The sequence below is a fragment of the Antechinus flavipes genome, chromosome 4, assembly GCF_016432865.1.
Source record: "Antechinus flavipes isolate AdamAnt ecotype Samford, QLD, Australia chromosome 4, AdamAnt_v2, whole genome shotgun sequence".
Classification (NCBI taxonomy): domain Eukaryota; kingdom Metazoa; phylum Chordata; class Mammalia; order Dasyuromorphia; family Dasyuridae; genus Antechinus; species Antechinus flavipes.
Window position 1 is genome coordinate 149,239,879 of NC_067401.1, and position 25,522 is coordinate 149,265,400.

The 25,522-nt window shown below is 50.1% G+C and overlaps 2 protein-coding genes across 4 annotated transcripts in view; one reads left to right on the forward strand and one right to left on the reverse strand.

Annotated features, from left to right (window-relative positions):
- GRIN2C (glutamate ionotropic receptor NMDA type subunit 2C) overlaps positions 1-17,230 on the forward strand; it is a 29,345-nt gene extending 12,115 nt beyond the window's left edge. For both annotated transcript variants that reach the window (XM_051995157.1, XM_051995156.1), the window contains 8 exons: positions 954-1,119; positions 1,865-2,018; positions 7,920-8,045; positions 12,097-12,326; positions 12,894-13,054; positions 13,457-13,644; positions 15,182-15,414; positions 15,543-17,230. In XM_051995157.1, coding sequence (XP_051851117.1) covers positions 954-1,119; positions 1,865-2,018; positions 7,920-8,045; positions 12,097-12,326; positions 12,894-13,054; positions 13,457-13,644; positions 15,182-15,414; positions 15,543-16,763 — 2,479 coding nt within the window. In that variant the 3' untranslated portion in view covers positions 16,764-17,230. The remainder of the gene's footprint in view (positions 1-953; positions 1,120-1,864; positions 2,019-7,919; positions 8,046-12,096; positions 12,327-12,893; positions 13,055-13,456; positions 13,645-15,181; positions 15,415-15,542) is intronic.
- A 4,379-nt stretch (positions 17,231-21,609) lies between these two features.
- Positions 21,610-25,522, reverse strand: part of TMEM104 (transmembrane protein 104) — a 73,307-nt gene continuing 69,394 nt past the window's right edge. For both annotated transcript variants that reach the window (XM_051995159.1, XM_051995158.1), the window contains exon 10: positions 21,610-24,258. In XM_051995159.1, coding sequence (XP_051851119.1) covers positions 23,498-24,258 — 761 coding nt within the window. In that variant the 3' untranslated portion in view covers positions 21,610-23,497. The remainder of the gene's footprint in view (positions 24,259-25,522) is intronic.

The window sequence follows — 25,522 nt, forward strand, 5'->3', positions numbered from 1 at the left end:
CAGTATACACCTCATTCTGCATCAATAGAGCCTCATGTTTCTGTCTCATGGGAGGCATCCTTGACCTATAACAGTTCTCTGAAGTCATGATTGGTCACTTCGATTGATCAGGGAGCTGATGTTTACCAATGATGTTTCTCTTACATTATTAGGGTCATTATGTAGATTATTTCTCATGGATCCAATTATTTTCAGCATTGGTTATTTTAACACTTCCAAAATTTCTCTAAATTCTTCACATTCATCATTTCTTTAATTTTCTATTAAATTAATATATCACATTTTAATCAGCCATCTCCCAAATGATGATCATCCATTTCTTTCCAGTTCTCTAAGTACTAACCAAAAAAAACAAAAACAAAAAACCGCAGCTATAAATATCTTGGTTATATGGGAACTTTCTCTTGGGTATTTGTCTAGTGATGGGTCAAAGGGTATGTACATTTTAGTAACTTTTCTAGTATGATTCAATTTACAACTTCACCAAAAGGGTATTTGATGGTCTATTCTCTTATGACTCTGTGTTACCATTTTTGTCTTATTCCATTTCATAAAGGAGGGGAGAGAGAGAGAGAGAGAGAGAGAGAGAGAGAGAGAGAGAGAGAGAGAGAGAGAGAGAGAGAGAAGAGAGAGAGAGAGAGAGAGAGAGAGAGAGAGAGAGAGAGAGAGAGAGAGAGAGAGAGAAGAGAGAAGAGAGAGACAAAGAGAAAAGAGAGAGAGAGAAAGAGAGAGAGAGAGAGACAGAGAGAGAGAGAGAGAAAAAGAGAGACAGAGAGAGAGAGAGAGGAGAGACAGAGAGAGAGAGAGTATTCGTACACGCTCATGAGCTTTTCTGAGCTAAATTGCTGGGATAATTGCTGGGTGGCAGGGCTGGTGGGGAGTGGGGGAGAAGGGCCTGACTCAGAGAATGGGGCTGACCTTCTGGCTGGGTCTGTGCTGGGGGATGGCAGCAGCGATGGCTCTGGGGACTCCTACACCAAACTGTGTTGCAAGGGCTTTTGCATCGACATCCTGAAGAAGCTGGCCAAGGGGGTCAAGTTCTCCTATGACCTGTACCTGGTGACCAATGGCAAACATGGCAAGAAGGTGCGGGGCATCTGGAACGGCATGATCGGTGAGGTAGGTAAGGCCTTAACTGTAGCCCTTGATGCGAGGTCCCCTGGCACATCCCTGGCACAGTCAGCTCACTTCAATTTCATGGTTCTTTTTATTGAATGCTTACTATTATAAAAAAAGTTTTGTGGATACGTTTCCTCCCTCTGATCCATGTTCTTCAGATGCACAGACCTGCCCATGTCTTTTCTCAGCTCAAAACCATTGTCAACTCCTTATAACCCAACCTCAGATTAGCTCTGTGACGCTGGGCAAATCATGTAACTTTTGTTGGCCTCAGTTTCCTCAGCTGTAAAATGGGGTAAATAACAGTACCTACTTCCCAGGTACCTCCTAGTACCTACCTACCATTTAATCTATGAGGGTTAAGTGAGCTATATGGCTGGCATTATATCTAGCATACAGTGGGCACTATCTATATATGTTATTGTTATTAATTCTTATTGCCTAATGAGTAATTCAAAGGCCCTTCCAGACCCTTGAAATCCCCATGACTTTTGGAAGCCCTTTAATCCTGTTTTCTAGGGTCAGGGATGGAGCCTGAGTGGCGGAGGCTGGGCTGGGCGGCAGATCTCTCGTGTGTCATTGTGATTTCTTCCTAGCTTGCTCCTCATTTTACTGAAGATTTTTTGAGGGAACGCTTTAGACCAAACTATTGGGATGGGGATGAGGATACAAGTGAGGTGAGCTGGGTCTGTGAGGGCAAGCATCGGGTGCCTGGATCCTTCCCTTCACCACTCCCCTCTCCCAGGTGTACTACAAGCGGGCAGACATGGCCATCGGCTCCCTGACCATCAACGAGGAGCGCTCGGAGATTGTTGACTTCTCCGTGCCCTTCGTGGAGACGGGCATCAGCGTCATGGTGGCCCGGAGCAATGGCACCGTCTCGCCCTCTGCCTTCCTGGGTGAGCTAGGAGTGGGGAGGGAGGGAATCAGGGCTGCCATTTGGGTGCTCAGGGTGGGATTAGAGCTGGGGGAGGGACATGGTCCAGCTGATGACCCTCATCATGGCACGGGATAAAGGACACTGGCGTTGGAACCAGAGCTTGAGTTCTGATCTTGATACTTGTATTTGTGTGGCCTTGCCTCAAGTCACCTTAATTCTCTGGGTCCTGTAAAATTAGGGAGTTGGGCTAGATGCAGGAGTTCTTAGCATGGGAGTCTGTAAATACATTTCAGGGATCTATGAAGTTGGATGGAAAAAAGCATCTCATATCTTTATTTTCACTAATTTCTAACTGAAATTTAGCATTTCCCTAAATTAGTCAGAAACCTTTTTTTTTTTCTGGGAATGGGTCCATCACCTTCCCCAGACTGCCACAAAAAGAACAGTAACCCTTGGAACAAAGGATCTTTGAGGTCCTTTCTAGCTGTTATTCTGTAACTTTACTGTCTCTGAGCGATGGTGATGGTAAGGGGAGATTGAGCCCTTTTCTCAACTGCTCAGGTTCCTTTCCTCCTCCCCTATTCCCAGGGCTGAATACCCTTCTCAGAGCAGGCCAGGGTCCAACTAGGTCCTTGAGGGCCCTTCTTCCCATGGCTTCTGGAGGCCTTTAGAATCTTGTCTGCTGGGGTCAAACAGAACAGAGTGGACAGAACCCCTGCCTGCCATCAGGCAGTCGAGTTTCTAGAGATCAGGAGGACACGGCTGTCTCCCCAGGTAGATCAGGAGAAATCATAAAGAGGGCAAAGTCAATCTCAGGCATCTGGCATACTCAAGTTATCAAACCTTTTGGAAATGGGAGAGACTGAAGAGCCTCCCTCCCTGCTGCAATCCATCCTTCATGTCACAGACAGACCAACACCGCTTATGCAAATGTTACAGGAGACTAGCCAGGTCTGAGAACCGTCAGGACACCTATGCAGGCTCTGAGTCACAGGAAGGGCCCCCCTTTGAGGGGCCCCTTATGGATTTCTGAATTCTTTTCTTGCTGCTATTCTTAGAGCAGGTGCCGCCCGCTGTACCTGCCGTGTGGAGGGTGGGTGAGCTTGTTCCCTGGAACGGATAGCAGAGGGCCCTTCCTGTAACTGGAGTGCGCAGAGTGACCTGACTGTTTCCCGAAGTGGCAGATCATCAGGGCCCTGGCTTGCTGACTGCCTCTGCCGTAGACTCCAGCAGTGGTCCTTTGTGGCTCTATCAGCCTCCCAGAGATCCTCAGGTCCGTTTGATCCCCGAGACTCATTTACCTAGGACTGGGAGAGGAGAGACCCCGCTGAGCTGGCAGAAAAGAGATGGCACGTGCTGGCAGCTGCACGGCGGCCTGGCAGGGAGATGAGCTTCCGCAGTGCCCAGCCCGCTGCTGCTCTCCCCACTGGGAGGTTTGGTGGAAGCTCTTGCAGTGCTGATCACCAGGGGGGAGAGCTCGATCTCCATCAGACCTTCCAGCCTGCATCTATAGTCGGATCTATTAATTAGGCAGTCCAAAGGTCCTTTCTTTGTCACTAACAGGGAATGGGAAATCTTTGAATACTCTGAATATCCTCCTGAAAGCAAGCCTACCTGCCTTTCCCATGAGTGGTTACCAGGCAGAGCATATTGAGTGCTCTAAGGCGGCCCCCCGTTACACGTAAATCTGACCGCATCGCTCTTCTGCTCCAAACTTCTCACGGCTCCTTACCACTTGCTCACTTATGTTCAGAGTCCCCGGGCTGGTATCCTTCACCTCATCCCTCCGCAACCTGGCATCATCCCAACTTTCCAATCTTCTCTCCCCTCCTGAGCTTGACAGTCCAGCCAAATTGAATTGATTTCTGTTTCCAGATCACCTTGTGCTTGCCTTTCTCCACACTTTTGTTCAAGCTTTCTTCCCTGTGCCTGGAATATTCCTCCTCCCTCTCTTGACCTAATGCGCTCCTACCCATCTCTTAAAACTCAATTCCAACTCCACTTCCTTCTTAAAAGCCTTCTTTGTTCCTCTTAGGTTAGAAATGTACTTTTCCTACTCAGACTCTATAAAATGTGTTCTGGTAGTACATCTAGTACATTTATTATGTACTCTAGCTAGCTATACACTTATATAGGTGTTTGTGTGATGTCTTGTTATTGGACTAAACTCCTTGAGGGCAGCTTGTAGTGGGAAAACCACCTGTCATCAGGTTAAAAAAACCAAACAAATCCTGATGAGTTCAAACCTTAGTCCTTAACGTTATCATGGATATATCATTTATAATTCTCTGTGCTTCAGTTTCCTTACCTATCAAGTGGGATGAGTAAGGTTTGCTGCGCCTACTTCACAGGGTTGTTGTGAGAAAAGTATCTTATAAGTTTTAAAGTTCTATAAAAATGTGATCATTGTCATTAATTTTTGTGGTGCTCTGTCCATAGTATATACCTAATAAATGCTTGTTAGGTTGATTGAATAGAACAACAACAACAACAGCTTTCATTTATTCATTCAGTCCACAATCATTCCTTTAACCATCATTTATTAAACCTTGATCGAGGGCTCAGCATTGTGGAAGGTGATAACAAACACAAAACTCACACAAACCCCCCCCCCCGCCCCGATCCTTAGTGGCCATTTAGTGCTACCCATTTCTGAAAGGAATTTCCACAATGATCCAACAGACAAGTGGGCATGAAACTTCTGCTAAAGCTTTCACTTTTGAGCAGCTCACTTGTTGGGGAGTTTTTCTTGAGGAGGAAACCAAGTCAGGCTTCTGAATTAAATATACCTTTTGGCGACTTCTACTCATTGACCTCTGGTGCCAGACAGAACAAATCTTCCTGTTTCCTCTGCTGTGTTGTTAACCATGCCAGGACCCTTAACTGTCAGTATACCCCATGTCTCTGTTTTTATGCCTTCTCTCTTGGTGCTGTCACTAGGTTCTATCTATGCCAAGGAGGCTCAGATTTATATATCTAGTCCTAATCTGTCTCTTGAACAATGATTTGAACAGCTGCTTATTGGTCATATCAACTCACCATGTCAAAAACAAAATTCATTATCTTTCCTCCTAAACTCACCAAGTCTTCCAAACTTCCTTATTTCTGTTGACAATACTACTTTTAGTCTCTCAGGTTTACAATCTTAATTTCATTTTCAACTCCTCACCCTCACCCACATCTTCACCCTCACACTACATTAACTATCATTTATGTAGACCCTTTAAGATTGCATCTCATTTTAGAGTCCTGGAAAGTTGCTGCTATTCTTATTCCCATTTTGCAGATGAGAAAACTGAAGCAGACAGAGGTGGTGATTTTTCCAGGTTCACTCAGCCAGCAAATGTTTAAGGCAAGATTTGAACTCAGATCTTCTTAACTCCAGGTCCAGCACTTGGACACTAAGCTGCCTCAGGTATATCCAATCAGTTGCCAAATCTTAACAATTCCACCCTTTCTCTCTATCTAAAAGCCATTACCCAAATTTGAACCTTCTTCATTTTGCATAAAGGCTATTTCAACAGATTTGTAATTGATTTCCTTGTTTCAAGTGTCTCTACTTCAATCTCACTTCTATATAATTACCAAAGAGAGTTTACTAAAGCACTTTACTAAAGTGACCATGTCACTGCTCTATCCAATAAATTCCAATAGCTCCCTATTATCTTTCTGATTAAATATAGACTCCTCTGGCATTTAACGTTCTTCACAAATGGCCATATCTTACCTTTTCAACCTTATTGAACACTGTTCCTCTACGTACTTAGTATAGTCTAGCCAACCTGCCTTTCTTACTCTTCCCAATACATGCACTCCATCTCTCATGACCAGACCTTTGCACTGGCTGGCTCCCTCCTTACCTCTGCCTCTTAAAACCATTGGTTTCCTTCAAAACTCAATATAAGTATTACCTTTTACCTAATCTTCCTGCTCCCAACTCTTACTACTAATTATGTTTATTTTAATGTCTCTCTGATTAATTAATGAGATCTTCAAGGCCAGGAATGATTTCTCTACTGCCTAAAAACCTGCCCAGATCACCCCATTCTTTAAAAAACCTTTGTTTGATCTGACTTCCCCCTGATCCTATTATCTTGTGTTTTTCCTTCCTTTCCCCAGCAAACTCCTAGAAAAAAGTTTCCTTTAGGTATTATCTCTAATTTCTTAACTCAACCCCTTGCAGTATGACTTTAGACCTCACTGAAACTGCCCTCTGCAAGGTTACCAATGACTGTTTAATTGCGCACAGCAGGCACTTAATAAATACTTGTTGGGTCGGATTGGATTGACATGGTGATTCTCTGAAAGATATGCCAGGAGAAGACAAGCTCTGGTAGGTACTTCTGAGGTGAAAAGGCTTCCAGCTCAAGTCTGGTGAGGAACTGTTTGCATCTATTATTCAAGGACTAGACTAAGTTTGCAGACACTGATCCACAAGAGACTGGTCCCTGGCTGATGACTTTTGTTCATAATAATGAAATTGTCTACCAAAGTGCGGAGGAGGCTTGGGCTGTGGGGTGGGGACTACACTTTCTGGACAGACTGCAATGCAGCAGATTGAGAGTTTGAAGTTATATCTGGATCTGAAGTCAGAGAACTTGAGCTCAAACCCTGTCTCACCATTTCTATTACCCAAGTGACCTTTGTCACCCAAGCCTCATTTTTCTGATCTGTAAAATTAATGGGCTGAACTAAATAATTTCTAAGATATTTTCCCATTCTAAATCTCTAATTTTATGATAAATGAAAATATCTAGAAGATATTCAAGGTATTTGGAGATATCCAAAAGAGATCAAGACTTAAAATGTGAATCAGAGAGGCCTTGGAGTCCAATACCTCGGTTTTACAGATTAGGAAACTGAGGCACAGAGAGGCTAAATGACTCAGGATCACTCAGCTAATAAATTCTGAAGTGGGATTTGAATCCAGGGCTTCTTGATTCTAAGACCAGTGCTCTATGCACTATGCCATGCAGCTAACCTTGAGATAGTTGATACTTTGAAAATGGAAGAACCTCAGTTTCTTATTGTAAATGGGGTGAGGGTGGGGATGATCAGAGGGTTGAAAACTGGAGATTCCCTGAGTTACAGGGTTGTACCTGGAGGAAAATCCTAAGAAGGGAGGTTTGTCTTCCTAGCAGAGCCAGAAGGAGCAGTCAAAGAGGTAGGAGGAGAGCCAAGATGATTACATGTAGCAAAGAGAGGAGTCAAGAGTGAGAAGGTTGGCAACAATGTCTTGGGGATATATGTCCCAAAGTGATTTAGGAGAGGAGGATGGGGAAAAGGCTTTTTTTTTTTTAACCTGATGATTAGGAAGTCACTGGAATTAGAGAACAGATTGAGTTGGTTAGAGGTAGGGATCCTGATATAAGGCAAATTGCAAGGGGTTTGAGAGATCAATAGAGGCAACTGAGAATAGATTACTCTTTCAAGAAATTTTGCTATGAAAAATTTTGCTGGAAGGGGACAGTAGCTCCGGGCACTGTGAAGTCAAATACAGGTTTGTGTATGTGTGTGGTGTTTAAATTTGGGCAATTTGGATATTTAAAGGTAGTGGGGAAGGGACCTATTTTTGGAGAAAGCATCAAAGTGCATGAAGGCCCAGGGGGGACATTGCCCCAAAGCTTCAAGTGGAGAAAACCCTTCCAGGCTGCTCAGAATTCTGGGCCTCCTCACAGCCCTTCCTCAGAGCCTGGAGGAATCCCTGCAATCTTCCCCGTGTTGGGGTGGAGCTCTGGCCTGGCCCAGCTTCCCCTACATCAGTCTTGTTGCTGCTGAGGAAGGCAGGAGGGCCCTGCTCCCTCCAGGGGGTGTAGGGTGAGTGTGGCTGGTGGCAATGGCAGGGAGTTTGGGTGGGGAGGGGGTCGGACCTAGGGCTGCTCTGAGGACCCTCTCTGAGCCCTGCTTTTCTCCCTTTCAGAGCCCTACAGCCCAGCCGTGTGGGTCATGATGTTTGTCATGTGTCTCACTGTGGTGGCCATCACCGTCTTCATGTTCGAGTACTTCAGCCCAGTCAGTTACAACCAGAACCTCACCAGCGGCAAGAGTGAGTGACCCCTAGCAAGGGCAGGCCGGGGAGAGGGTGAGGAAGGAGGGCCTGAGGGCAGAGAAGCTGATGAGGGGCCCCTGAAGACAGGGCTAGTTCAGGGGGAGTTAGGAATCTGACCCACAGAACAAGTGGTCAGTTTGTGGAGGGGGCATTCCAATAGAAGGGCAAGCTGGTGAAGAAGGCAGTGAGGGAGGGGCCGGTGCCATGGGAGGAGGGGGGCTGGGCTGGCAAAAAGGCTAGGACAGGAGGGTGGCCAGCGCAGGAGCCAGTTGGGGTGATCCTCAGGAAGAGGATCTGGGGGGAGAGGCTGATGGAAGGGAACCACTGCTCTCCACCAGGGAGGTGAGGGGCACTGATGAACTAGAGCCCAGTAAGGGACACCCGAGTAAAGGAGCCAAAGTGAGGTGGGCTAATGAGTAAGGATGGGGATGGGGGTGGGCAAGGCTAGTGAATGAGATTGTCAATTGGTGAAAGAACCATGAAGGAGGGGGGCGCAGCAAAAGGGGGACAGGGTACTACTTGAAACACAAGGGGAGGAAAGAGCAGGGACTGAACAGAAGAGAAATTGGGGGGGTATGTTATGGCTGTAGTGAGGGAGAACCTGAGCAGACTTTTGAGTCTCTTGCCAGAAGTGGATAGCATAGAAATGAGACCTCAGATCAGGGCTTCTTAAACTTTTTCCATTTGCAACCCCTTTTTCCCGAGAAATTTTTATGTGACCCTGCGTATATAGGCATATAAAATGGTATACAAATCAAACACTTACTGATAATAAATCATAATTTTATGCTATGGGATTTCTGGGCTCTAGATCATATAACTGAATCCTTCTGCATGAGGTTTGCTGTGACTGAGGATGAGGAGAAAGAAGTCAGAGAGGTGGGCAGGACCAAGGGTGAGGGCTGTGTGTAGGATGGGGAGAGAATAAGCAAAGATGTCTTTTGTGAACTTCAGGTGGATTGAATTACTCTGATTCTGCTGGGTGTTGGGAAATGGGATTTCTCTCTCCCTTACCTTGGGAGGAGAAAGATTTGGAGTTAGGTTCATTAGAACAATAAGAAGAACAAAAGTTTTTAATGTAGCATTTTTTACATCTGCAAAGCACTCATATACTTTATGTCATGTGGGTGGCCCATTAACCCTTGGGATTTTATAAAGGATGCCCAGAATTTGGCGATCCCTGGGGGAATTTGTGGAGGCAGGCTCTGGAAGTATAATCACCCCCATTTTACAGAAAAGGAAATTGAGGCTCACATGGATGAATCTAGAGCTTTATCCATTAGAGTATCCACAAGAAGCTAGTCCTGTGAGTGAGGGTGTTTCCTGATTAGCTAAGAGGGAGGTAGGGGATTATAGAATGCCATAATGGCTGCCATTCAGTGATCCCAGTGAGCAAATTCCAGAATCAGCTTGAGAGCAAGAATTTTAGGCCTGGAGCCAGCATTCTCTTAGGGGTCCTATGGGGTACACACACTCTGGTCGAGAGGGGATCAGAAATGGCCAAAAAAAGGCAAGCTCCCATAACTGGGTACAATGGCTTAGAAGCTAGTGTGGAACTTGGGAGTTTGAAATGTTCTAACTCCTTCAAGGCCAAGGGTGGAGGATTGGGGGGAATGGAGCTCTGACTAGAGCTAAGTGTCTGCCTATAAAGAAGGGATCATATTCACTCTCCTAGCCTCCAGTTCACATTCTACCTCCACCATCCCTTGTGCAGGATCTTAGGCCCCTGTAACAGGAGGCTTCAGCTTCACCATGGGGCTCAGGAGACTGGTCCTTCAGTCCCAGGGCCGAGAACTCCAAATTCTGGCCATCCTCTACAACCCTGCTTCTGACCCAGGTTGTTCACCAGCTCTTCTTTAAAATCGGGAAGACCCTGCCCTGGGAATGCCTCCTCCTCCTCGTCCTCCTCCTCTCCCTATTGTGGGGAGAGGGTTCAGGCCTGTCAGGGCTTCCACAGGAGCAATCTTCCCTCAATCTCCTACTAGTAGTAGGGCCAGGAGAACCATCTTTCATTATTTTTTGAAACTTTCTCTATCACTGACTCCATCTCCAGGCACCAAGCCTCCTGAATTTCTTCATTCTCTGAGTTCAGAGATGTAGGATCTCTATACTCAACCTAATTTTCAGCTATGGAACTGATGCCTTGAACTGGGTCTGCTGCTCTGCTCTCCGGACCACAACAGCACATTTCCTGGATTAGGGAAAGAGGCAGGTGCTGTGATGGGAAGTGAGACCTGCTTCTATGAGAGCTGAGGTCAAGCCCTGCCTCGGGAACAGACTGTGTGAAGCTGGGCAAATCACTAGTGAGAGCTCTTAACCTCCTTCTCCTCTTCTTCCTGCTCTTCCTCCTCTTCTTTCTCTTCTTCCTCTTCCTCCTCCTCTTGGCACCTATCCTCCTTCTCACCCCTGTCTTCCTCTTCTTCTTCCTCCTTCTTTTCCTTCTCTATTTCATCCTCTTTTTCCCTCTCTACTTTTTCCTCCTCTTCCTCTTCTTCTTTTTCCTTCTCCTCTACTTCCTCCTCATCATTATCTTCCTTCTCCTCTTCCTCTACTTCCTCCTCCTCTTTTTCCTTTTCCTTCTCTTCTCCTCCTTTTCTTTTTTCTCCTCCTCCTTTACTTCCTCCTCCTTTTTTCCTTCTCCTACTCCTCTTCCTTTTCCACCTCTTCCTCTTCTTCCTTCTTTTTCTCTTCCTCCTCCTCTTCTTCTACTTCCTCCTTCTCTTCCTCTTCTTTCTTCTCCTCTTCCTCCTCTTCTCTGACTCTCTCTCCCCCATTTTCCCCTTACTATAAGTTGCAAAGAGCACTAATAGAGGCAGTTTCCTCACCTAGTAGGTCATATCCCTATCAGTAGGCAAGAGGGAAGATGCAGATTTAGACAATACACTAAAACAAGATGATTATACTATTTGATAACTAGCCTTAGGGTAGGATGTGCTTGGCTTTCAATATTTTCTTAGACTTCCCCTGCTTGACATGGCCCATCCTGCCTCTGGTCTGGAGTTTCCTTTATTCTCTCCTGTAATCTCTCCTCTCCTCTCTTCCCTCCCCCCTCCCCCCTATCTCCACCCATGAGAATGCTTCTTTGCCTGTGAAAACACTCTAAGCCAATTTTGAATTAATTCTTTTATTTCTGTTAATTAGAGCAAACTCATTCTTAGGAAGTTTCCTTATTGCCCTGGAGGGCTTGTGCTTACTCTACCTCTATTACGAATAATTACTTAGCTAACAATTAGATATGGGAAGGTTGGGGGTGATAGCAGTATTAGAGGAAAGGGAATCTGTATAAGGAATTCCCAGGACTGAATTCTTTCTGATGTAGAAAAGCACCTAAATTGCAACTTGTAGAGAGAGATTAAGTGACCTGGTCATATTCCTATATCACAAGCAGTATTTAACATTTAGGCTTTCCTGACTATAGGACTTTATTCTCCTGATTCTAGGACTGGCCCTCTATCTATTACACCAAGTTGTCTTTCTAACAGATAATAATAACTCTCGTTTTAATAAGGTTTAAAGGGTTTAAGATTTAAAAAGTAGGGTTTTTTTTTTAACTACAATTCTGCAAAGTAGAAAGTGCAAATAATTATTATCATGTTGGATTTGAGAACCCTGAGATTAAGAGATTAAGTAATTTATTCATCTTCATATATGGGTAGCAAATATGGGAGCAGGTGTTTCTCCTCTCCATTTTGTCCAAAGTGGAGAAGAGGGAATAAGGAAAAATCGCATCAAATTTTTCCCATTATTAAAAAAAATCAGAATAATCAATTGAATGTATTGGCCATTGCCTAAAATCTATCTGCAAATTGAGGGGGCTGATCTTATAGTCTTTCCCAGCAATAAGTCTCATAATTCTATGAATCTGTTTTCTACAAACCTGCTCCTTCCCCAAAATAAAAAAAAGTAACAAAACCCAAAACAGCCCAAAGCTGTAATTTTTGAGGTTTTCTGGTTTTGGGGAATGGGGGAAGGATGTAGAAGAGGCAGCGGGAGGTCGTGTTTGTCCCCCATTCCACTGCCCTCTCACCCTTTCTCCTCCTTCACACAGAGACTGGGGGTCCCTCCTTCACTATTGGCAAATCTGTCTGGCTGCTGTGGGCTTTGGTCTTCAACAATTCCGTGCCCATTGAGAACCCCCGGGGTACTACCAGCAAGATCATGGTGCTTGTCTGGGCCTTCTTTGCCGTCATCTTCCTGGCCAGCTACACGGCCAACCTGGCTGCCTTTATGATTCAGGAGCAGTACATTGACACCGTGTCCGGCCTCAGTGACAAGAAGGTGAGGGACCTGACACAGGGCAGAGGGGAAGTGGGGTGTGGGGCTCAAAAGAGAGAGGGGAAATAGGATTAGGGTAAAAGGCAAGAAAGTCTGGGAGGGGAACAGTTGGGAATCTGAATCGGGGAGCTGAGCTGCTGTCTCCATCCCCCAGCCCCAACTCATGCTGTCTTCTCATTGTTAAGGGGGCTTCTTACCAAGAGGGTCAGCCACTGGGAGACATCCAGTCGGGCATATAGATATATGTTATATCCATCACCTCTCTCTCTCTCTCTCTCTCATCTATCTATCTATTGATATCTATATATAATGTGAATATGTTATATATATATCTTATATATGTAAAACACACATATGTATATCTATGTATGCTATATAGATACATTAGGTGATAGAGCACGGGCAAAGGGGCTGTACCAGTGGGATCTGGCCAGTGTGACTCAGTTTCTGACCCTCTCCCGGAGGCAGGATAGAGGAAGAGGGTGACAGAAAAAGGGAGCTGCAGCTGGTGGGCAAGAGCTTTGGGGGAGGGGTCCTTCAGGGCATGGATTTCTGGCTTCTCCCTTGAAGTTTCAGCGGCCCCAGGAGCAGTACCCTCCGTTCCGCTTTGGCACGGTGCCCAATGGCAGCACAGAGCGAAACATCAGGAGCAACTACCGGGACATGCACAGCCACATGGTCAAGTTTAACCAGCGCTCAGTGGAGGATGCACTCACCAGCCTCAAGATGGGGTAGGTCACCGGGCCTTCCTGGCTCCTCCACGCCTCAGCCCTTCCCCCAGGCTGGCACCTGACCCTCTGTTCCCTAGGAGTAGATCCCAGGGGATCTGTTTTCCACTCAGTCAGCCTTAGTTCTTCCCCCTTTTTGGTCTCTTGAGATGCCCCAATGGGGGAGGGTTGAGGAATCCCCACCTGAGTTGCCTGTGAGACTCCTGGGGTGGGGGTGGGGGTGTGTGCAGAGATTTATTCCCTGGGATATAAGAAAGAACAGCGGGGTGGGGGTAGGGGAAGGAATGCATCCTATTTATACAGGGCCTGCTCCTTTCCTGGCATTCTCCAGCCAGTGTCCACCTGGCTGATATCCCTCCCCCTTTGGTGCCCATTTCTGGCACCGAGGGTTCTGCCTGGCTCTAGGAAGCTGGACGCCTTTATCTACGATGCTGCTGTTCTCAACTATATGGCGGGCAAGGATGAGGGCTGCAAGCTGGTGACCATTGGGTCGGGCAAGGTCTTTGCCACCACGGGCTACGGCATCGCTTTGCAGAAGGACTCCCGCTGGAAACGGGCCATTGATCTGGCGCTCCTGCAGTTCCTGGGGGACGGTGGGTTGTGCTGGGGGCTTCTAGCCCCACGGGTCACTGGGCCTGTGGCTAGTTGACAGCCGCCCACAGGCTGACGCTGCTGGTTTGCCACCTCATGGGCACCAGCTAAGCCATGAGATTCTAGGGTCCATGGGAGACCGGCAGCAGGGAAGGATGGTAGGTGGAGAGGGAAGGATGAAGACAGGAAAGGACCTGGAGAGACATGGGGCTCTCTAAGGGGGAGAGAGGGTCCTTAACTCCTAAACCCTCTAAAACCCTTAAGAGGATTCAAGGTCTATAGATAGACTTCAGGGGCCAGTGAACTTGAATAGGAAAAAAAATTACCAATTTTATTTTCATCAACCTCTAACTGAAATTTAGTATTTCCTTCAATTACGAATAATTTTTAAAATTCTGACAAGGGCTTTCCTACGTTGCCCAAAGGGTCCTTCACAAGAAGAAAGATTAAGATCCTATGAAACAGTGTGGGAGTAAAAGGGTGAGGGAGCCTGGTCCCTGGATGCCCCCTCTTCCATCTAGCTCCAACCTCCGTGCTTCTGTCCTCTGCCTATGGGCTGACCTCTCTAGGAAAAGATGGCAACTTCCACATGATGGCCACCTCATGGTTCTTCACTTCTGTGGATTATCTGTGGTTCCTCAATGGGAGCCCAGGGGAAACTGTCCCTGGAAGTCCCAGGCTGCCTTTCTAGGTCAGTGAAAGATTCAGACTTGAGGAATCACCCACTGTTTATAAATGATCAGACAATCCATTTCTGGGGGTGATGAAACACTATTTCTTGAACAGTCGAGCACTTTGGGGAGGTTTTGTTAGATTCTTTTCTTCTCTTTGACTGGAGTTTGTTTTTGAGAACTGGTCTCTCTGTCTCACGGAGGCTAGATGTGCATCACTCCTATTTGCGTGCTGAGGGCAGGAGAGCCTTGATCTGCTCGGTCCCTGGGCTGGGCGAGTTTGCCCCTCCTTAGGAAGCATCATGGGCCCCCACCCCGGAAGCCTTACCCCCTTGGTGCCAGGATGAGTGCAGGCACTAATAATCGGCTTTGTCCCTGCTACATCTCCCAACTCCTGAGCGCAAGGATGGCAGCAGGCAGGTACCATGGCCAGCTCCCTCCCCAGCATTCGGAAGGATTGTGAATTTACCGCAGTTGAGGTTGGTTAAATTTCACTGGGGGATGTTTACCCCGGACTTTAGGAAATAGGGTGTATGTGATGACTGTCTTCAAGTTCTTGAAGAATGTTAACCATGAACTAGAGATTAAATGTGTTTTGTTTAGCCCCAGAAGGCAAGATCGATGGGTGGAAATTGCAGAGACAAATTTAAAATTTTGGCTTGGTATCAATTAGAGCTCTCTGAAAGTAGAATGGCTGCCTCTGGAGGGGTTAGGTCTGCTTTAGAGGCTCAGGTTGCTCCAGCTATTTCTAAGCCCTGAAATTCTGGGATTCCTAATTCATCGCTCCCCATTCTCTGCTCCGCCCCTCTCCCTGCCATGTTGGGTTGGGTAGACAGGTGGAGGGCCCTAGCTTTGTTCTGTCCTCCAGGGGAGACCCAAAAGCTGGAAACAGTGTGGCTGTCGGGGATCTGCCAGAACGAGAAGAATGAGGTGATGAGCAGCAAGCTGGACATCGACAACATGGCGGGCGTCTTCTACATGCTCCTGGTGGCCATGGGGCTGGCCCTGCTTGTCTTTGCCTGGGAGCACCTGGTCTTTTGGAAGCTCCGGCATTCTGTGCCCCAGACCCCGAGGCTGGATTTCCTGCTGGCCTTTAGCAGGGTAGGTACTTGTGGGATCCGGCTCTCCCCTCGGAGCTGGGCTGGGCTCAGGGACCCCCCGGGCCGGACGGGGGGGGTGCTCCCTGGCTCTGGTGCCCATGGCCCCCTTCTCCCTCCTTTCTGGCTCAGGGGATCTACAGCTGCTTCAGCGGGGTACAGAGCCTCGGTAGCCCCACAAGGGCGCCCAGCCCAGACTTGACAGCCGGCTCCGCTCAGGCCAATGTGTTGAAGATGCTCCAAGCGGCAAAGAAAATGGTGAATACAGCGGGCGTGGGGAGTTCCCTGGACTGTGCCACCCGTACCATCGAGAGCTGGGGCAGCCACTGCGAGCCTCCACCCTCCACCTTTTCTCTTCGAAACCCTCAACTGCTGCTGCAAAGCGGGACGCTGAGCCTGCCGGGCAGGGCCGCCCGAGCCCAGAACGCGTGGCCCCCGGGCCCCCGGGGAGGGCCCCGAGACCCTGGCCACAAAGGCCAGGCTGGCTCGGGGGACCTGGTGGTTCGGAAGGTCCTCGCTTCAGCCCCCTTGCCCCTGCCCGACATCCCCCCCGTGCCTGGGTGTCCCGGCAAGAGCTCCCCCCGACGGATGGGACCAGGACGCGGAGGCAGGCTGTTCTCAGGCTCAGGTGGGTGCCACCCTCCTGAGTGCCCATTCCCGGCTGCTCCCTGCACCCACGGATCCTTGCTCTGGGCAGACCGGACGGGCCGCCCCTTCCTCCCGCTTTTCCCAGAGCCCTCTGAACCCGAGGACCTGCCTCTGCTGGGGCCCGACCAGCTGGCTCGACGGGAGGCTCTCCTGCGCGCGGCCTGGTCCCGCGGGCACTGCCTGCGCCAGGGCTCTTGGCCAAGGTCGATGGCCGAGTACTGCTCCGCGCCCGGCCCGTGCCCTCCGGCAGCCTCGATGCCCACCCTGTGCCCTTCCCAGGCTGCTCAGGCGAGAGGGAGCCCTGCGCGCTCTGGTGCGGACCCCCGGGGGGCCTGGAAGCGCTTGGCCCAGGCCCAGTCCCTTCGGCTGCCCTCCTACAGGGAGGCGTGCCAGGAAGCAGCGCCTTCTGGGCCCCCCAGTGTGCTGCAGAGACAGTACTATCTCAACGCCTGCGCCCCTCTGCCGCTCTACTGGGGGCCTTTGTGTCCACATTCCCCGTCCTGTGCCGGCCAGGCCCCCTGGAGCACTGAGACCTGGGGACCTCGAAAGCACAGGGGCAGGACTTTGGGGGGGCTGGGCGCCAGCTACAGGGATAGCGGGGGGTGGGGGGAGCTGAGGGAGGCCGGGCCCACAGCCTGCAGGACACACAGTCCCCTGGGGCCCTGCAGCTGGAGGCGAGTCTCCAGCCTAGAATCAGAGGTGTGAACGAGGTGGGCTCCCTCACCTCCCACCACCTGGTGGTCCTGCTGGGGATCTCAGCTGAAGAGCGGGCGGGAGGCGGGATGGATTCTCCTGCTGGGTCTGTCCCAGTCAGGGGCCAGCGGGCTCCCAAGGGGCACCTAGCCCTCATCCCAGACTCTGCCCCGAGTAGTGTTACATAGACCGCAGACCCATGTCTTCCACGGCCATCCCCGTGACTCTGCTGATCTCTGACCCTGGAGGAGGGGGTCAGCGAGGAGCTTTCTTCTTGTCTTCCATCTTTCCATTCTCTGCCCCCAGCGGGGGCTTCTGGGATTCCGATTATTAGGCAGTTGGGCCTGGTCTGGCTCCTCGACTGGACTTGGGGATGAGAGCGCCTGGAGGCAGAGAGAGGACCATGGGAAGAGTTTTCTCTCCCAGCCAGAAGTTTTTTCTCCATCAGACTCTGGGTTATTAAACATAGTTTTGAGAAAGACTGGCCCCTGCTTGCCTTCTGTGCCTTTCAGAGATAGAGATCACAAAGTCTTTTCCCATGCTTTAAGCCGTGTGTATCCTCATGGCATCAAAAGCAAGCTCAGGTGTGCCACCAGGCCGTGGTTCTGGTAGCTGGGGTCTCCTTGCAGGAAAAAGTGCCCCTTAGGGTGAGGAGCGTCTTGCTGAAGAGAACCTTGATGGAGGCTGATTCTCTTGCCTTACTTTTTTTTCCCAGTTGACCTTGGCCACTGGGGACGGTGGTGGGAGAGGAAGAGAAAGAGAAAAGGATGGGGAAGGAAAGAGAGGAGGAGAGAGAGAAAAAGAAATGGGAGAGAGACAGAGAGAGACAGAGACAGAGAGAGAGACAGAGAGACACAGAGAGAGACAGAGAGAGACAGAGACAGAGACAGAGACAGAGACACAGATAGAGACAGAGACACACAGAGAGAGAGACACAGAGAGACAGAGAGAGAGACAGCGACAGAGAGACACACAGAGAGACAGAGACAGAGACACACAGAGAGAGAGACAGAGAGAGAGAGAGAAAGAGAGAGAGAGAGAGAGACAGAGAGAGAGAGAGACAGAGAGAGAGAGACAGAGAGAGGAAGGAAAAGAGAGACAAAGAGAAATAGAAAGAGAGACAGAGATGAGAGAGAGCCTCTGTGTGTGTGTGTGTGTGTGTGTGTGTGTGTGTGTGAGTATGTGTGTGTAGGGGAGGAAACAGCTGGGAGGTTAAACAACTAGGATCACACAACTAGTTGAATGTCTAAGGGAGGGCTCAGTCCCCTCAGACCAGGGGCTCAGAGCTTAGCCACTGCCTTATGGTGCTTCTAACATGGCAAGTAATTTGTACATCATGCAAAGTTAGGTAATGGGGTCGAGGCTGAGTAAAGATTTTTTAAGGGAATGTTTTGGGGTTCTCCTCCAGGTGGGACATGTGGTCATGGGAGAAGGGAGGCTAGTTGGAAAGAGCAGAGCTTGGGAGCTACCCTTGCTTACCCGAGGCTTCATTTCCTTTCACTAGGGTGGGCTGTCACAGCCTAGGAAAACGCGGGTTTAGACTCTCCTAAGATGTTCCCAGCTTGCTCGCTGCATAACTTTGAGCTTTTCTCCCTCCTTCCCCCTGACTATTCCCTCGGTCACTTTGGGCCCTCCCACACCCCCATCCTTGTGCTGCAGGGACCACAGGCAAAGGGACATGTTGCTTAGGGTCTGGAGGAGTTACGGGTGCCAGAAACCCCCTCCATCTTTATGTGTCCTTCTCACACAGCCATGTCCAGCCCCCTCCCCCATCTTATAGGGAGTGATGCAGATTGGGGAACCTGCTTAAAAGCACCAAATTATACCCCAACTAGCCACTTGTTTAGGCTGCGCTGGCTCTGCCTGTTCCACAGGGGCTTGGTTGACAGAGAACAAGGAATGGATTATAGTTACAGGAACACAGATTTAGGACTGGAGGGTCATGTTTCTTTTTACAGAAAAGGAAACTGAAGCTGGGGAGCTGACCCAAAGCTCTACATGGCAAAGCTAGGACTTAAATCCAGATCTACCGACTCCCTGACCGCCTCTTTTTCCATCGCATCATGTCCTCTCTCCCAAGTCAACAGTTTAGGAAATCTGCACAAAGAGGTTTTGGGAGGAGGGCTTGAGGGACGGCCAGAGGAGCAGAGACCTCCAAAGGCTCAGACCCTTTCTGGCTGAAAGGGTGCGGATTCTCCCCTAGGACCCGTGGGACCCATTAGCTGGATGGCTGCCTAGGGAGCCACCTGGAAGAAGCTAGAACTTTTGCACCTGACCTCATTTTGCAAAGGGGGGAATCTGCCCAATGGCGGTGCCGGGACAAGAATCCAGCTCTCCCTCCTCCCAGCCAAGCGCTGTTTGAACGGCGCCGTGCTGTCGGGGATTGGGAAGGTTGGGGAAGGAACTGGCAGAGACCTGGAGCTGAGATGTTAAGGCGATCCTTTGGGAACAAGAATCTGAACAGCTGTGGTCTGGCCACCGGGGAGAAGTCGCTTGGTATTCAGGCCCTGCTCCGGCCCGCCCTGGGGTCCGACATGACAAATGGTGCTCGGCACAGGGATCGGCTGTGGTGATGGATGGATGGTTCCTGGGAGGGGAGGAAGCAGCGGGAAGGCGTCTGTGCTTGCCCAGGGCCCCAGAAAGCCCTTAAGTCGTTCCCTATTGGAAAGAGGGCTGGATTTGGGAGTCAGGGGGCACGAGGTCAGATTCTGGGAATAAGGCTTCGGGGGCACCGAAGGGGAGGAGGGGGGTGCAGGGCTGGTTTGCCCCAGGATCACAGGGTAACAGGGTGCAGTGGGTCCCCAGGCCTCTCCGAGAGACCAGGGCAAAGGCTCCTTCACAAGAAGGAGAGAGAAAAGCCATTCTGGAGGGTGAAGGGACAGTGCCCCAGAGTTGATGGTAGACAGAGTATCAAAGCCACTATAAAATAAGTTCTTTCTTGCTGAGAGGCCAGCTGAATCTTTCCTTCCAGTCTGGACTTCCTATAAACCTTAGACAAGTAGGGACTGATGGTATTATATTATTATTAATATTTATGATTTATATTAATATAATAATTATTATTATTAAGAAAGATCTTCAGGAAAAGCTCATTCCCAATTGGCTTTCCATCAGATGCCAGAGAAGCAGCAGCAGTCTTCCCCTCTATTCCTCAGGGGAGCAAGGACGGGGGTAATAAAAGGATCTTCAGACCTTAGGAGAGTCTGAAGTGTCCAGAGAGGCACAGACAGAAAGTAGATGGTTGGATTAAGGTTCTAGCAGGTCCCTGTACCTCCTTAAGCCACATGAAATCACCTCATTTAGTAAATTAGATGTCTTGGGGAGAAATCCCTGGCTCCAGGGCTATGAAATTAATTTGCTATCAACCAATAAGCATTTATTAAGTCTTCGTATGTCAGGCACCACAGTAAAAGCTGGAACTGCCAAACAAAAAATGGCACGGCCCACAGGGGCAGCCGGGGCACTGGGATCAGGATGGCCAGACTTGGAGGGCAGGCTCAGTGACTTACAAGCTGTGACCTTGGGCAAGACCTGACCTCTGCAAGCTGTGTTTTTCCTCAACTATAAGAATGAGGATGGCGAGGGCATTTACTTCCCGGGGCTGGTGGGACTGAAGTCTACAGTCTTTAGCCCAGTCCATAGCACGTAGTGGGTGTGGGGTACACAAGAGGCCGGAGCAATGCACAGAGCTGGGGAAGCTGGGAGGTGGCGGGAGCAGGCTGTCCAAGGACCCCGCGGGCTTGGCTGCCCGAGCTCAGGGGTCTCTCTCTGCCTCAGTCTCTAGGATGCTTCAGAGCAGAATCCCCATCCCCGCGTGCCCTGGGGCCGTCTTCAGCTGCTGACTGGGGCTGAGGTTCCTGCGGGGTCTGGGAGAAGAAACTGTCCTCACTTCCACTCTGACTTTGTCTCCGCCTGTTGCTAAGGCTGCTCTTGGCATCCACACTGCGAGAACAGCTGTGTGGCTGTGGGCCTGGCGAGGTGCCCTTTGCCCACCTTCCATCACTCAGCGGTGTCCATCCTCTTCTGTTACCAGCCATCTGTGCCATCCAATAAGCCTGGAGCTGCCCCTCCAGCCCTGGAGTTATTGGTAAAAGGAGCTCACCCCTCACAGGATTGGGCATCCGAGTGCAGGAGGAGGGGATGACTGATCTGCTCTCCACATCCCTCCCTTCAGCCTCCTTCAGGGATGCAGATGGGCACAAGACTCGCCCCAGTGGGAGGCAGTCCCAGGAAGTCTGGGCCAGACTCACAAAGGGGCCTTTGTACAGGATCTTATTCTGCTTTGGCGACTCATCTGGCCCCCAACCCTAGTCAACCTGTCTTCTGAAAATCTCAGTTGGGGTTCACAGTTCTTGGGGGCAAAGGGAAAGGACAGCCTTGAGTTCCTTTGGAGGGTACCTTGGGAAATGAGGTGGATGCTTGTGTTTGTTTTTTCTCCAGAGCAGCAAATCAGACAGCTGAGTATTATTAGGCAGCTTCCCGGCCCAGCATTGTCACAACTACGCCAACTCCTTCCCCACCTGGAGATGCTGGTGTCTGAGTCTGAAGTGAAGCTCGGGAACATTGCGCGGTGACGGCAAAACCTCTATAGTTTAAGCCATCAGACCCTGCCTTATAGTGTTATTTGCCAGTACCAACTCTGGAACCCCGAAACAGTGAGATGGCTTAATTGTGTCACTGGTGAGGGAATAGAACTAGAAAGGGGGAGTACAGATGTTTTGAAGTTTTAGCAAACGACTGGGGAGATCTGGGACGCAGGATGGTCCAATAACATTATTTCTGTCAATGAGGGTACAGATCCCTCCTCCCCATTTTCAAGTGTCAGCCAGAGATAGCACAGGGAGTAACCACACAGGCAGATGGGGAAGGGGCTTTTATTTTTCATTTAGTTGGAAAATAATTACACATAATGATGAGCTGTGAGACAAAATGCAAGGTGATGGATTGGAAGAAGATGATGTCCAATTAAGACAATCTAATTCTCAAAAGCACCCTGCTGGGTTCAGGCGGCATGGGACCTAACAGTGGGGGTGTGCCCGCTTCCGAGGACCCAGGCTTCATGCTTAAGGCAATGCTCCTTTTCTCATCCTATGCCCCCCAGTCCTCAGGCAGGAGTCTTCTACAGATCATCTCTACCCTCTAGGACTGGATATTTTCCTGATAGGGAAATGTGTGGGATGCAGGTGAGGAGAAATAAAAGGTGCTGAGCAAGGCACTGAAATTAGGTGTGTTGCAGGGAGGGGAACAGGACCAACCTTAGGGAAGCCTCCCCTCTCCCAAGGGAACCCCATTTTCTACATTTGACTGCTCCTAAGCCTACAGGGACACAGAGAACATGGAATAGTATGAGAATAATCTGGGCCCTCCTGTATCTCAGCAGGAGGGACCCAGGCCCTGATGCTGCAGAAGGCACATTTGACGCAAAGTTCATTATAGTCCATGTGAAAATGACAGGGCACGCACCAGGAGGGCTCAAAGGAGTGAGTCGGAGGTGAAAAGCAGTGAGGATGGGCTGCAGTCATGGAACGGATGAAGCTTCATTTCAGAACAGCCCAGCAAAGGGCTCAGAATTCCTCTGAGGGAGAGGGGTGCTAGGGGAGGGTATGTGGGGTTTCCTCCCAGATGACTGAGGATGCATCAGGTGGCTGGCTATTGATTGCTCAGTTGTTTCTCACTTAATCCAACCTCAGCCAGATCTCCAAGGGCCACTATGTCTTCCTGGAAGCTGGGATTTCCACTGCTAGATGTGTCAAGGGTCACCCCAAAAGTGACCAAAGGCACCAATCTGTCTGAGGTGATGCCCATCCCCCCCCCCTTTTTTTTTTGCTGAGGCAATAGGGTTAAGTGACTTGCCCAGGGTCACACAGCCAGGAAGTGTTAAGTGTCTAAGGCCAGATTTGAACTTGGATCCTCCTGATTTCAGGGCTGGGGCTCTACCACTGTGCCACCTAGCTGCCCCTGATTGATGCTCATTCTAATGCCATGATACCTCGCTCAGGGCACTGGCATGGGCTGCCACACAACATCCTGGCTCTGTGGGGGAATACAGTGTCTTCTTCACCCAGCATCCTCTGCGGTGAAGATTCAGATCCCTTCTCTTTCTAGCCCTTTCTCATTAATCCCCTGTGAGAAGTGGAAAAGATGAAAGGGCCCTTTTACCTCCTCTCCTAGGGAACACTCAGGCTAGACATGATCTAGAACTAGGTCGGTATTGAGCGGCCTGATCTCTCCTGAGCATCCACAGCAGGGGCTCAGGACCCTTGCGGCTCACCATCCCTCCTGTGTCCTTGTAGTTCCAGGCCCTGCTGGCTTCCCATTACGCTAAGGCAAAAGTGACATGTGCTTTCACTAGATTGGTTTCTTAGTAGCTCGGGAAGCAAGACATGTCCTGGGCAAGGGGAGAAGCAGGCAAGAGGGCCTCTGCCACAGATCTCCTACAGCAAAGACCTAGGTTTTCCCCCAGCCTAAGTGGGGGGGAATAGAGGGAGGCACCCATCGGGTCCAGTAGAAATAGGATGTCACAGTGCCGGCACTGCTTCCAAATTTCACCTGGGGTGCCACGCAGGGGATTCAGCGGTCCATCTCTGATGGAGTCCTGGAGAGGTAATGGGCCTCCTAACAGCCATCAGACCTGATTACTGGCAACGTCTGCCCTATGGTGGAAGAATGGGGGCCATAAGATGGAGGACGAAGGGAGGCCTGCAATCCTGCAGAAAGGAGCCGGGTGTTGGGAAACGTTCCCACAGTCAAAGCTTCGTCTCACTCAGGATTATGTTGGCTGTGACAAAAAGGAAGCAGGAAAAAGCCCAGACCAGCACAAAGCCCACCCAGAAGGTACTTCGGAAAGGGGACTTGTGCTTGTTGATTGTCCCAGAGCCAAAAACAAGCTTTGTGTCTTTCCGGCTGTAGTACACCAGAAAGGCAGGGATGACGTACTGGATTCCATTGCCGGCATAGGCGCCTGTGATTCCCACCAGGGACTCCAGGTCGTGGGTACAGAAGGCCACAAGGATGGGGGGTACCAAGGTGATGATAGGAAACACAACTCGGTCTACCACCCACGGGTACATCTCTCCCTCCCGGTGGAACAGCGTCTTCCAGTTGTTTCGAAGAGTCACGGCAATGATGGGAAAATTGGTGCTGATGGTGAATACAGGGAAGAGGCCCAGGAAGAAGCGGATCACAACCAGGCGCACTACGTCGCAGCCCGTGAAGTTGAGGGTGTACATGTCCATGAGCCTGTCACTGTGGAAGCAGAAGATGGCTGTGAAGGAAAGGAGGCTGTAGAAGGCCAGGATCAGCACGTAGTCCAGCAGCACCAGCTGGGTGATGTGCTTCTTGGAGGAGATGGGCGTGATGAGGGAGGGCAGCGAGTGCTGGCACATGAAGGAGTAGACGCACACCCCAAAGAGGTTGCGGATTCCAGAGAAGTCTGCTATGGGCGGATGCCCCTCTCCTTGCCCGTGTCCAATACGGATCAATGCCAGGATAATCATGATGGCAAAGGCTGGGGAACGAGAGAGGTCAGTCAGTAATGACGGAACACCCAAGCACGCTGCTCCTAGCAGGCCTGCTGCGGCAGGGCACGCTGGGGCTGAGTCCCACACCGGGGTGAACCCTGGAGCTGGAAGGGACCTGGAGGCCATTTTGCACAACTTGTACCTGTTTTACAACCTCCAGCCCCTGCCAAATGTGGAACACAGAGAGGAAAATCCCCCAAACAAATGTGGAATTAAAGTCCGCGTAGTGGAGACTACCAAGAGGCGGGGTCTCAGCCAGGGTGGATTCTCACTAGCCGGGGCACACCCGATATACCAGAGGGGTGGGGGTGGGACACACAATGGCACATCCCAGGCACTTACCAAACACACCAGAAGCAGCGGGGGTGAAAGAAGCTGAGGGAAGCCAAGGAGGAGTGGAAGCAGGATTAGCACAAGGCCTGGGGGGCTGTTCCTCCTCTGGAGAAGGGCACTGCGGCAGAGAAAGGTTGAGCCCAGGGGGAGGCTGCTTCTCACCTCGGGGGGCAGGGCAGCCTCCTGTGTGACTTGAGCAGAGGACCACTGGGCTCCCCTATCGCCCTCTGGGGGTTTTCAGTGCCCAGCATTTTAACCTGCCTAGCAGGGAACTGAGGGGAATCCAGGTGAATGTTTTCCTTCCTCTAGTCTGGGGCATCTTGATTTTATCTGAGACAGAGTCCCTGGGGCAGCACTCACCGACACAGCACAAGGCTAGCAATCTGATCCTCACAGCCACTCTGGGAGGCTTTTCACAAAAGAAGAAACTGAGCCATCAAAACGTTAAGTGCCAGGGTCCCCCAGTGGGAGGGGCTGGAGTCTGGCTCGCTCCCAGGCCAGCCCCTCACTCACTGTGCCGCCCACTCCCCTCAACAGTGTGGAGGGCACAAGCCACAGGCCTATCTGCAAAGGACCAGCCTGGGGCTTGAACCAGGGCCACTAAGATGATGAGGGGGCTCAGGCAGCTGGGACTTAGGGACAAGAGCACATCGAGAGAGATGGCGTGGAGCACATGACGGGCAGGCAGAAGCCCAGGGCCTCCTGGGAACACACAAGCTGGGACTCCTCTCACTTCTGCCAGTCCCAGGACAAGCTGTGCTCTATCTTCATTTAAGAGTTGGCCGGCTCCGTTCAGTTGTCTCTCCCTTTGATCCCTTAACCCAATCCTTGTTAGAAGAAGCTGTCGCTGTTAGTGACAATTCTCACTGCAGTGGCACAATGGGATCTCTTCAGAGTTGGCCCATGCTCCTGTCTAAA